The 12,997-nt window shown below is 45.6% G+C and overlaps 1 protein-coding gene across 8 annotated transcripts in view; it reads right to left on the minus strand.

The window, feature by feature from the left end:
• The window catches only part of cplane1 (ciliogenesis and planar polarity effector 1), a 306,978-nt gene that overhangs the window by 66,865 nt on the left and 227,116 nt on the right, over positions 1–12,997 (minus strand). For 7 of the 8 annotated variants that reach the window (XM_068029092.1, XM_068029085.1, XM_068029087.1 and 4 more), the window contains 3 exons: positions 12,172–12,249; positions 9,401–9,531; positions 8,059–8,251 (listed from right to left, as the gene is read on the minus strand). In XM_068029092.1, the coding sequence (XP_067885193.1) occupies positions 8,059–8,251; positions 9,401–9,531; positions 12,172–12,249 (402 nt within the window). The remainder of the gene's footprint in view (positions 1–8,058; positions 8,252–9,400; positions 9,532–12,171; positions 12,250–12,997) is intronic. The other variant, XM_068029091.1, reaches the window with a different exon arrangement.

The following is a 12,997-nucleotide window of genomic DNA, read 5'->3' on the forward strand; positions in this document are numbered from 1 at the left end:
TAGGCTTGGGGTGATGTCAGAGGACTGGAGAATTGCAAACGTTACACCCTTGTTCAAAAAAGGGTGTAATGATAAGCCCAGCAACTACAGGCCAGTCAGTTTAACTTCAGTGGTGGGAAAACTTCTAGAAAGAATAATTATGGAAAAATCAATAATCACATGGACAAATGAGTTAATTAAGGAAAGCCAGCATGGATTTCTTAAGGGAAAATCATATTTAACCAACTTCCTGCACTTTTTTGAGGAGGTAACAGAGAGGGTTGATGAGGGCAATGTTGTTGATGTGGTGTACATGGACTTTCAAAAGGCGTTTGATACAGTGCCACACAACAGATTTGTGAGCAAACCTGTAGCTCATGGAATAAAAGGGACAGTAGCAACATGGATATGAAACTGGCTGAGTGACAGGAAACAAAGAGTAGTGGTTAATGGATGTTTTTCGGGTTGGAGGAAGGTTTGTAGTGGAGTTTCCCAGGGATCAGTGTTGGGTCGCCTGCTTTTCCTGATATATATTAATGACCTAGACCTTGGTGTACAGGGCACAATTTCAAAGTTTGCAGACGATACAAAACTTGGAAGCATTGTGAACTGTGAGGAGGATCGTGTAGAATTTCAAAAGGACATAGTTGGTGGAATGGGCAGACAGGTGGCAGATGAAGTTCAATGCAGAGAAATGTGAGTTGATTAATTTTGATTCGAAGAACATGGAGCGACAATATAAAATAAAGGGCACAATTCTAAAGGGGGTGCAGGAGCAGAGGGACCTGGGCATATATGTGCATAAATCATTAAAGGTGGCAGGACAGGTTGAGAGAGCAGTTAATAAAGCATACAGTATCCTGGGCTTTATTAATAAGGGAATAGAGTACAAGAGCAAGGAAGTTATGTTGAACTTGTATAAGACACTATTTCAGCCTCAGCTGGAGTATTGCGTCCAGTTCTGGGCACCGCAATTTAGGAAAGATGTGACGGCATTAGAGAGAGTACAGAAAACATTCACGAGAATGGTTCCAGGGATAAGGAATTTCAGTTCTGAAGATAGATTGGAGAAGTTGGCACTGTTTTCCTTGGAGAAGAGAAGGCTGAGAGGTGATTTGATAGAGGTATTCAAAATCATGAGGGGTCTGGACAGAGTAGATAGAGAGAAACTGTTCCCACTCGTGAAAGGATCGAGACCGAGAGGGCACAGATTTAAAGTGATTGGTAAGAGAAGCAAAAGTGACATGAGGAAAAACTTTTTCACACAGTGAGTGGTTAAGGTCTGGAATGCGCTGCCTGAGAACGTGGTGGAGGCAGGTTCAATTGAAGCATTGAAAAGGGAATTAGACAGTTATATGAAAAGGAAGAATGTGCAGGGTTATGGGGAGAAGGCAGGGGAATGGAACCGAGGGAATTTCTCTTCCAGAGTGCCAGTGTGGACACGATGGGTTAACGGCCTTCTTCTGCATTGTAACAATTCTGTGATTGTGATCTGCAAGATGCACCGCAACAACTCACCAAGGCTCCTTCAACAGCAACTTTCCAACCCATAACCTCTACTACCTCGAAGAACAAGGGCAGCAGATATATGGGAACACCACCACGTGCAAGTTCTCCTCCAAGCTACACACCATCCTGACTTGGAACTATATCACCGTTCCCTCACTGTCGCTGGGTCAAAATCCTGTTACTCCCTCCCTAACAGCATTGTGGGTGTACCTACCCCACATGGACTGCAACGGTTCAAGAAGGCAGCTCACCACCACCATCTCAAAGGCAATTAGAGATGGGCAATAAATGCTGGCCTCGCCATCCCATGAACGAAGAAAAGAAAACAGCCACATCAATACTGTGGCTACAAGAGCAGGTCAGAGAGGGAATTCAGTGGAAAGTAACTCACTCCTGACGCCCCAGAGCCTGTCCATCATCTGCAAGACACAAGTCAGGAGTGTGATGGACTTGCCTGGATAAGTGCAGCTCCAACAAAAAGCTCGATACCATCCAAGACAAAGCAGCTGCTTCATCTGCACCCCATCCATCATGTTACGGCCAGGTGAAGAGGGGGTCTCAGGCTCCCCTCTCGCCCTCCCTCTTATTTGACCGTACAACCATTTATTCCTTTTTTCATCAGTGGTTGTGCTTAACACCTCAGTGAGTGTTTTACCTTTTTCCTTTAATCTGATTGTGAACCAATTGGACAGGTTTTCTTGAGTTTAAACAAGAGGTAAGTTTATTGTACTTAACACTCTAACCCAGATTTAATAATGCAAAACAATACGCACATTCACACAAGAATCACACACACAGGTAGATTACAGAGGGAAAATAGATTTGGTGGTTGGATTAAAGCCCAGAATAAATGGAACTCAAATACACAGTCTGTGAAGTGGATGATCCGGTAGTCCTCGGCTGAAGCAGTACTCTTGAAGTCCTCACTGGTCAAAGTGCACTTTGGCTGGCTTGCTTTGCTCAGGGTTTTCCTGAAGGCAGAATCTGTAGTTAGCTCTCTTCCCCTGGTCACTGGCTGTAGTAGTCTGTAGGCTTGGAGGGTCCCCCAGCCGCAGACAGTTTTGAAACTTGATGTTTTCTGGGGAGAGAGACAGAGAGAAAGGGAGGCCTGCAGCCTTCTCTGCTGCTGCCCACTCAGTCACTGCTTGTCTCTTTGTCTGTGTAAGAACTCCTCCGAGATGGACAGATTGTCACATAATTGCTTCAAGTTTTTCTGGAACCTTCTAATGAAATTCAAAGTTCCACAGGCCCCAGGATGTCAATTTACACCTGGGAGGGGGATTTGCTCTTTCAAAGTCAATATGTGAGATTGCCTTGACTGCCGTCATAATTAAGCCATTTTAGGTCATTCAATGACTTACAGCAAGCCATTGTCCTGGCTGGGATTCTTGTTAGAATTTTTGTCTCCTGTTCAATCTCCTGGTATTTCAGATGCAAATTGCAGAAACCATCTTGGCTGCTAGTTTTATTCACAAGTTACAGTAGGATTTTTCCCATTAAAAGTCTAATCTAAGTTTCCAACCGAAGAAATTAATATTTCTCATTTAGCATATAGGGTTTTCTTGACAACCACCTTAAACATTGACTCCCTGCAACACTGATGCAGTGGCAGCAGTGTGTACCATTTACAAGATGCACTGCAGCAACTCTCTAAAGCTCCTTTGACAACACCTTCCAAACCCGCTACCTCTACAACCTAGAAGATCAAGGGCAGCAGATGCATGGGAACACCACCACCTGCAAATTCCCCTCCAAGTCACACACCATCTTGACTTGGAATGTTATATTGCCCTAGCTGGACTGTCACTGGGTCAAAATCCTGTAACTACTTCTCTAACAGCACTGGGTGTACTGACACAATGTGGACTGCAGCAGTTGTGCATTACCTTCTCAAAGGCAACTAAGGGGAGGTGGTGGCATAGTGGTAATGTCACTGAACTAGTAATCCAGAAGCCAAGGCTAGTACCCTGGAGACAGGTTCAAATGCCACCACAGCAGCTGCTGGAATTTAAAGTTCAATTAATTAATAAAAATCTGGAATTGAAAACTAATCTCAGTAACTGCGTCATGAAATAATCATCAATTTCCGGAAATACCCATCTGGTTCACTAATGGCGTTTAGGAAAGGAAATCTGCTGTCCTTCCCTGGTCTGGCCTACACGTGACTCCAGACCCACAGCAATGTGGTTGGCTCTTAACTGCCCTCTGAAATGGTTTAGCATGCCACTTAGTTGTCAAGGGCATTAAGAATGTGCAACAAATGCTGGCCTTGTCAGCAACACCCACATTTCATTAAAGACTTAAAGAAGTACTCCCATAGTTCGATACAGAGTAAAGCTCCCTCAGTACTATTCCCATTAAACTCGTCCAGGACAGGCACAGCACGAGTTCGATACACAGTAAAGCGCCCTCTAAACTGCCCCATACCACTTGTGCTGAGTCTGACGAGAATGGGAAAAGTTATTTAAGGTGAGTCTGAACAGATCCCTGTACAGTTTGATCACCTCCTCTAAGTTCTGCAACACTTTATATTTGCATGCCTTAAGTTCCAACGCTCACAACTGCCCAACAACACCCCACCTACCCAAAACGGAAGAGAAATTGACCTCCAAGGAAATTCATTAGGTTTAGAGTCATAGAGTTATACAGCACAGAAACAGGCCCTTCGGCCCACTGTGTCTGTGCCAGCCATCAAGCACCTAACTATTCTAATCCCATTTTCCAGCACTTGGCCCCTAGCCTTGTATGTTATGGCATTTCACGTGCTCATCTAAATACTTCTTAAATGTTGTGAGGGTTCCTGCCTCTACCACCTCTTCAGACAGTGTGTTCCAGATTCCAACCACCCTCTGGGTGAAAAGTTTTTTCCTCAAATCCCCTTTAAACCTCCTGCCCCTTACCTTAAATCTATGCTCCCTGGTTATTGACCCCTCTGCTAAGGGAAAAAGTTTCTTCCTATCTAACCTATCAATGCCCCTCATAATTTTATATATCTCAATCAGGTCCCCCATCAGCCTTCTCTGCTCTAAGGAAAACAACCCTAGCCTTTTCAGACTCTCTTCATAGCTGAAATGCTCCAGCCCAGGAAACATCCTGGTGAATCTCCTCTGCACCCTCTCCAGTGCAATCACATCCTTCCTGTAGTGTGATGCCCAGAACTGTACACAGTACTCCAGCTGTGGCCTAACTAGCGTTTTATACAGCTCCATCATAACCTCCCTGCTCTTATATTCTATGCCTTGGCTAATAAAGGCAAGTATCCCGCATGCCTTCCTAACCACCTTATCTACCTGTGCTGCTGCCTTCAGTGATCTATGGACAAGTACACCAAGGTCCCTCTGACCCTCTGTACTTCCTAGGGTCCTACCATCCATTGTATATTCCCTTGCCTTGTTAATCCTCCCAAAATGCATCACCTCACACTTCTCGGGATTAAATTCCATTTGCCACTGCTCCGCCCAACTTACCAGCCCATCTATATCGTCCTGTAATCTAAGGCTTTCCTCCTCACTATTTACGACACCACCAATTTTTGTGTCATCTGCGAACTTACTGATCATACTTCCTATATTCACATCTAAATCATTAATGTACACTACAAATAGCAAGGGTCCCAGCACCGACCCCTGTGGTACACCCATGGTCACAGACTTCCACTCACAAAAACAACCCTCGACCATCACCCTCTCCCTCCTGCCACTAAGCCAATTTTAGATCCAATTTGCCAAATTGCCCTGGATCCCATGGGCTCTTACCTTTTTAACCAATCTCCCATGCGGGACCTGATCAAAAGCCTTACTGAAGTCCATGTAGACTACATCAACTGCTTTACCCTCATCTACACCTCCAGTCACCTCCTCGAAAAATTCAATCAAATTAATTAGACATAATCTCCCCCTGACAAAGCCATGCTGACTATCCCTGATTAATCCCTGCCTCTCCAAGTGGAGATTAATCCTGTCTCTCAGACTTTTTTCAATAGTTTCCCAACCACTGATATTAGACTCACCGGCCTGTAATTACCTGGTTAATCCCTGCTACCCTTCTTGAATAATGGTACCACATTTGCTGTCCTCCAATCCTCTGGCACCTCTCCTGTAGCCAGAGAGGATTTGAAAATTTGTGTCAGAGCCCCTGCTATCTCCTCTCTTGCCTCACATAACAGCCTAGGATGCATCGCATCTGGGGATTTATCCACTTTTAAGCCAGCTAAAACTGTTAATACTTCCTCCCTTTCAATGTTAATATGTTCAAGTATATCACAATCCCCCTCCCTGATCTCTACACCTACATTGTCCTTCTCCATAGTGAACACAGATGAAAAGTAATCATTTAAAACCTCAGCTGTGTCCTCTGGCACCACACGCAGATTGCCACTTTGGTCCCTAATGGGACCTACTCTTTCCCTGGTTATCCTCTTGCCCTTAATATACTTAGAAAACACCTTAGGATTTTCCTTTATCTTGCCCTCTAGTATTTTTTCATGTCCCCTCTTCATTCTCCTAATTACTTTTTTTAGTACCCCCCCTATACTTTCTATACTCCTCTAGTGCCTCCACTGTTTTCAGTGCTCTGAACCTTTCCTAAGCCTCCTTTGTTTTCCTTATCCAATCCTCTATATCCCTTGACATCCAGGGTTCTCTGGACTTGTTGGTCCTACCCTTCACCTTAACGGGTACATGTTGGCCCTGAATTCTCACTATTTCCTCTTTGAATGACTCCCACTGGACAGATGTAGACTTTTCGACAAGTAGCTGCTCCCAGTCCACTTTGGCCAGATCCTGTTTTATCAAATTGAAATCGGCCTTCCCCCAATTCAGTACCTTTATTTCCGGTCCATCTTTGTCCTTTTTCATAACTACCTTAAATCTTACAGAGTTATGGTCACTATCCCCGAAATGCTCCCCCACTGACACTTCTATCACTTGTCCGGCTTCATTCCCTAGGATTAGGTCCAGTACTGCCCCTTCTCTTGTGGGACTTTCTACATACTGGCTCAAAAAGCTCTCCTGTATGCATTTTAAGAATTCTGCCCCCTTCAAGCCTTTTGCACTAAGACTGTCCCAGTTGATATTGGGGAAGTTGAAATCCCCTACTATTATTACCCGATTTTTTTACACCTCTCTGAGATTTGCCAACATATCTGCTCTTCTATCTCTCCCTGACTGTTTGGAGGCCTGTAGTACCCTGAACCCCTACCTCACTTTAAACCACTTACCAATTTTCCTCTCTATCTGCCTCTTCATATGTGTGTATATACGTGCATGTGTGAGTGGGTGCGGTTGTAACAATTTCTGGATAAGGCATATTGCTCAATCATTAACTGATCTACTTTAAACCTACAAAAAAAACCTGTTTCTGTCTGTTTATTTGACAAACAAAACACAAAGGGGTTAAACTCCAATAACACAAACATTTGCTGTGGTCAGCTGGGAGTTTAACAGTGGGAACTTACCCACACCCCTCACCATGTGGCTACAACAAAGGTCTTACTGATCTTCGCCCATAACTGTTACAGCACTATTCATTGTTCCTTATCATGTACATTTGTCCGCACAGGAACACAAGAAATAGGAGCAGGAATAGACCATTCGGCCCATCGAGCCTGCTCCGCCGTTCAACACGATCATGGCTGATCTTGGACTAGACTCCACTTTCCCGCCCGCTCCTCGTATCCCTTGATTCTGAGAGACCAAAAATCTGTCTATCCCAGCCTTAAATATATTCAGTGATGCAGCATTCGCAAACCTCTGGGATAGAGAATTCCTAAGATGCACAATCCTTTGAGTGAGGAAATTTCACGTCCTCTCAGTCCTAAATGATCGGCCCCTTATGCTGAACGGACCCCCATGTTTTAGATTCCCTGACCAGCGGAAACAATCTGTGTGTCTACCCTATCTAGCCCCTTTAGAATCTTGTATATTTCAATTAGATTGCCTCTCATTCTTCTAAACTCCAGAGGATATATGCCCAATTTACTCAGCCTCTCATCATAAGACAACCCCCTCATCCCAGGGACCTATCGAGTGAACCGTCGCTGTACCGCCTCCAATGCAAATATATCCTTTCTTAAATGTGGAGACCAAAACTACACACAGTGTTCCAGATGTGGTCTCAGCAAAACCCTGTACAATTGTAGCAATACTTCCTTATTCCTGTACTCCAATCCCCTTGCAATAAAGGCCAACATGTCAGTTGCCTTCCTAATTGCGTGCTGTATTTGCATTCCTTGTACAAGCTCACCTTTTAAAAAAAATTCTGCTTTTCTATTCTTTGACCAAAGTGAATAACTTCACACTTCCCTACATTATACTCCATCTGCCATATAGTTGCCCAATCACTTAACCTGTCTATGTCTCTTTGCAGCCTCTGTGTCCTCCCCACAGCTTACCTTTTCAGCTATCTTTGTATCATCAGCAAACTTAGATAAGTTACTCTCTGTAATTAATTATTTACTCACAATTCTAGCTATTACTCTTGCGCTGCTTGTATTATTTCTATCACAAAGGGAGGGACCTGATTTATTACTTTGCAATAATTGCTGTCACCTCACAGAGATCCAGTACTCACCCTGCAGCCGGCAGACATCTGGAGGCACAGCATTAGTGACGGAGGCAGCCATGAGATGCAGTCCAGGTATGGACATGTGTTCTCTTTCTGGTGAAGGCATCAGCTCAGTAGCAGTTGTGCTGACTGGAAGGTCGTTCAGCAGTTCCCCAGCATCAATATCAATAACATTGAGGAACTTGTGACCAGACACAGCCTGTGAAGACCAAGGAACAAGGTAGGAGTTATTAGAAAAAGGGGACAGTACACAGAGACCTGCCACCTTTCCATACCCACCCGCCTGCCTCCCTCCCATACCCCTCCCCCCACCTTCCCTCCCATACCCCTCCCCCCACCTTCCCTCCCATACCCCTCCCCCCCCACCTTCCCTCCCATACCCCTCCCCCCCACCTTCCCTCCCATACCCCACCCCCCACCTTCCCTCCCATACCCCTCCCCCCCACCTTCCCTCCCATACCCCACCTTCCCTCCCATACCCCGCCTCCCTCCCATACCCCTCCCCCCGCCTCCCTCCCATACCCCTCTCCCCCATACCCCTCCCTCCCATACCCCTCCCCCCACCTTCCCTCCCATACCCCTCCCCCCACCTTCCCTCCCATACCCCGCCTCCCTCCCATACCCCTCCCCCCGCCTCCCTCCGATACCCCTCCCCCCACCTTCCCTCCCATACCCCTCCCCCCCACCTTCCCTCCCATACCCCGCCTCCCTCCCATACCCCTCCCCCCGCCTCCCTCCCATACCCCTCCCTCCCATACCCCTCCCCCCACCTCCCTCCCATACCCCTCCTCCTGCCCCCTCCGTCCCCCCCATCCCCCCACTCCATCCTCCTCCCCCATACCCCTCCAATCTTGCCCCGATTTTGCTGAACACTGCTTATGAAGAGTGACACATAATTGCATGTACACATTACAATTTCTTATGCGCACAAGTACAGGATGAGCTGGGACTTGAGGTTTTAATCTAACACTTGAAGCTTTAGTGAGTTTGAACCTGAATATAGGCTGTAATCCTGAGCACATATGACAGGATGACCCCACATTCAGACCCGTCCATTGTTCGCCAGTTCTTCCAATGCACTAAATTTATTCAACCGGCTGATCCAGGCTTTCTACATTGCTGATATCATGAACTACAAGAGGTCCTCTGTCAGGGCTTACTCATATCTCACTAGGGCTGCACACTTGCATTTGCTGTGGATCTTGCAGTGTGATGCAGCACTGAAATTCAAGGAGAGACATGGCACTGGGACAAGCGGGTGCTAAATGGCATGTTCCCCCCCATCCCGTGTATGAACATTGCACTGAAACTAAGCATTAATCAAAATTAAACTGTGCTTTACACTTACCTGGTTAGGTGCTACATGAGTTGTCGGTGTGAGGAGAGCCTTCTGACACACATCACTTGGGAACTGAAGGTTCATGAACACATCTGGAGGTACAACCTGAATCTGAGGGGCACTGACTGGTGTACTTTGTACTGTCAACAAGCACAGCAAATTATCAGACATTTATTAGAGTGCAGACAGTCCTATAGCAACTATCCACCAATGGTGACCAGTCTTACAGCTACTGCTCACCAACAGAAGATGGTTTTACAGGAATAGTCTACCAATGGTAGCCAGTCTTACATTATTTAATTTACCAATGGCCCACTGTTCACCAATGGGAGCCACCTTTTTAGTAATTGTCCACCAACTGGAGCCAGTTCTGCATCATTCAATCCACCAATGATATACTGCTCACCAACAGCAGCCAGTCCTAAAACAACCAGCGCACAGTAGCAGCGGTGTGTACCATCTACAAGATGAACTGTAGCAACTCACCAAGGCTCCTTCAACAGCACCTTCCAAACCCGCACCTCTACCACCACTCGGTCCGGCCCAGGGCCTGAGCTGCTACCGCTCTCCAACCAGTCCATGTTAATCGGAGGTCACTTACTTGCTGTCACAATGCAATGTCTCCCAAGCATTAGCTGAACACAAGCTTTTTCTGTCACAAACACTGCAAACGCAGCAAGAGACAGCAGAACAAGGTCTCCAGAGTCAAGTCTCACACAGGCCCTCCTCAGCAAGTCTGATTCAAAATGCACGTAAAATAACTCAGACTACAGGTGTATTTCACATCTGTGGGTCTGCTACAAAATGGGCAGTCTTTGAATTATTAATCCTCTGCATTATTTAAGGGAACAGGAGAGAGGAGGGAACAGAGAGGTAGAAAAGCTTAGAAAGACAGAGAGAATCACAGAATTGTTACAGCACAGGAGGCCGCCATTCGGCCCATCGTGTCCACACTGGCTCTCTGAAAGAGCAACTCCCTCAGTTCCATTCCCCAGCCTTCTCCCCATAACCCTGCACATTCTTCCTTTTCATATAACTGTCTAATTCCCTTTTGAATTCTTCAATTGAACCTGCCTCCACCACGTTCTCAGGCAGCGCATTCCAGACCTTAACCACTTGCTGCGTGAAAAAGTTTTTCCTCATGTCACTTTTGCTTCTCTTACCAAATACTTTAAATCTGTGCTCTCTCGTTCTCGATCCTTTCATGAGTGGGAACGGTTTCTCTCTATCTACTCTGTCCAGACCCCTCATGATTTTGAATACCTCTATCAAATCACCTCTCAGCCTTCTCTTCTCTAATGAAAACAGTCCCAACTTCTCCAATCTATCTTCAGAATTGAAATTCCTCATCCCTGGAACCATTCTTTTGCATATCTTCCGTACTCTCTCCAATGCCTCACGTCTTTCCGAAAGTACAGTGCCAGAACTGGACGTAATATTCCAGCTGAGGCCGAACTAGTGTCCTATATAAGTTCAACATAACTTCCTTGCTCTTGTACGCTATGCCCCTATTAATAAAGCCCAGGATACTGTATGCTTTATTAACTCCTCTCTCAACCTGTCCTGTCACCTTCAATGACTTATGCACAGTGGCGCAGTGGTTAGCACCGCAGCCTCACAGCTCCAGGGACCCGGGTTCGATTCTGGGTACTGCCTGTGTGGAGTTTGCAAGTTCTCCCTGTGTCTGCGTGGGTTTTCTCCGGGTGCTCCGGTTTCCTCCCACAAGCCAAAAGACTTGCAGGTTAATAGGTAAATTGTCCATTATAAATTGTCACTAGTATAGGTAGGTGGTAGAGAAATATAGGGACAGGTGGGGATATTTGGTAGGAATATGGGATTAGTGTAGGATTAGTATAAATGGGTGTTTGATGTTCGGCGCAGACTCGGTGGGCCGAAGGGCCTGTTTCAGTGCTGTATCTCTAAACTAATATATACACCCAGGTCCCTCTGCTCCTGTACCCCCTTTAGAATTGTGCCCTTTATTCTATATTGTGTCTTCATGTTCTTCCTACCTCATATTTCTCTGCATTGAACTTCATCTGCCACCTGTCTGCCCATTCCACCAATTTGTCTATGTCCCTTTGAAGTTCTGCACTATCCTCCTCACAATTCACAATGCTTCCAAGTTTCATGTCATCTGCAAACTTTGAAATTATGCCTTGTACACCAAGGTTCAGGTCATTAATATATATCAGGAAAAACAGCATCAAAAGAAAAAGAGTTAGACAGAGCAGAGAAGGAACAGGAAAAGAGATATAGAATTAGAGGGAGACATAGAGAGGAGAAAGAAAGGAGAAAGCTTGAGGGAGAGGAGAGTGTGCAAGCGAGGGTTGACATAGATACACACATCCCACTTCCAGAATACAGGGATAGAGCAGGCAGCCAAGTGAATCACACACTGGAAATACCAACAGTAGCCAGTCACCAGCCTCTGACTGATGCTAATATTGTCCTAATTTAGTGGTTCCATACACAAATGTATAATTAAATGAATGATAGTCATTGTCATTATTGTACAGAATGAGGCCATTCAGCCCATCAACTATGGGTGAGTATGTGCGTTTCTCTGATGGATTGCGACTCCACCTCTCCTTCCTGTCCCGGTGCAGAGTCAGTAGATTGTGTTAGTAAGGCCATGGTAGATGCACAGGCACCAGTTTTAGCTGCAAATGTCCTGGGTCATGGGCTATACTTGCTGAGGTATACTGTCTGCATGAGGTTTCACTCACCTATTGATAACTGAACCACAAATCAACACAAAGCAAGTGTAAAGGTCAGACCTGCAGCAGCAGCGATTGGCTGGTAGTTCTCGATCTCAGAGCAGGTGAGGCTCCCAGCGTCCGTATAGGATTTAGCAGCTTCAGAAAGGCAAAAAGGAAGCACAGCATCAGTGAAACAGCCATCACCATGGGAGGGAGAACAGAGAATCTCAATATCCAAACACCCAGACACTGTGAGTAAAAGCACCAGGGGCCAGATAGAGAGAGAGTGAGCAGCAAAGTGAGCTCCGTGAGGGGTGTGTCTAATGTGTGAAGCTGGAGAACCCAGGGAAGGCATTTCTGAAGTTTCTCAAGTGGGGGAGGGGCTTATTATCACAATCCGAGCACTTCTAATTTTCAATTTTTCTTTAAACTGAATTGAATGGTGGAATTTGAACTCTTGCTCTCTGGGTTTCTAGTCCAATAACAGAACCACAATACTCCTATAACAGTACTAAATCCTGAATGACTGTTTTCTATGTAACTTGGCTGACCAACAACCAGTGCCACTCAATGGAGCAGCAGAGCTGAGATTGCTTCTTGCTCCTGTGTGCAGTGACAACCTGCCCTTCAACTGCAGCATGAAACCAGATTAAGGCTTTTGTATTCTTTCACTGTGAATTAGAAATCGGCCTTTCAAACCCTCACCCACCACCTCATTAAATTTATCTAATTCAATTTCACCACAGGTTGTGGTGGGATTTGAACTTGTGGACCCTAGGTGGCTCATCCAATATCATAATCACTAGGCTTCTGTAACCTTCTCTCTATATTCCATCTTGTATCTATACCTTTTAGGACCCCTCCCACCAGAAGCAATCTGATTTATGTATTCTGTCCCATCCTT

This window comes from Heterodontus francisci, chromosome 4 (genome assembly GCF_036365525.1).
Source record: "Heterodontus francisci isolate sHetFra1 chromosome 4, sHetFra1.hap1, whole genome shotgun sequence".
In the NCBI taxonomy this organism is placed as follows: Eukaryota; Metazoa; Chordata; class Chondrichthyes; order Heterodontiformes; family Heterodontidae; genus Heterodontus; species Heterodontus francisci.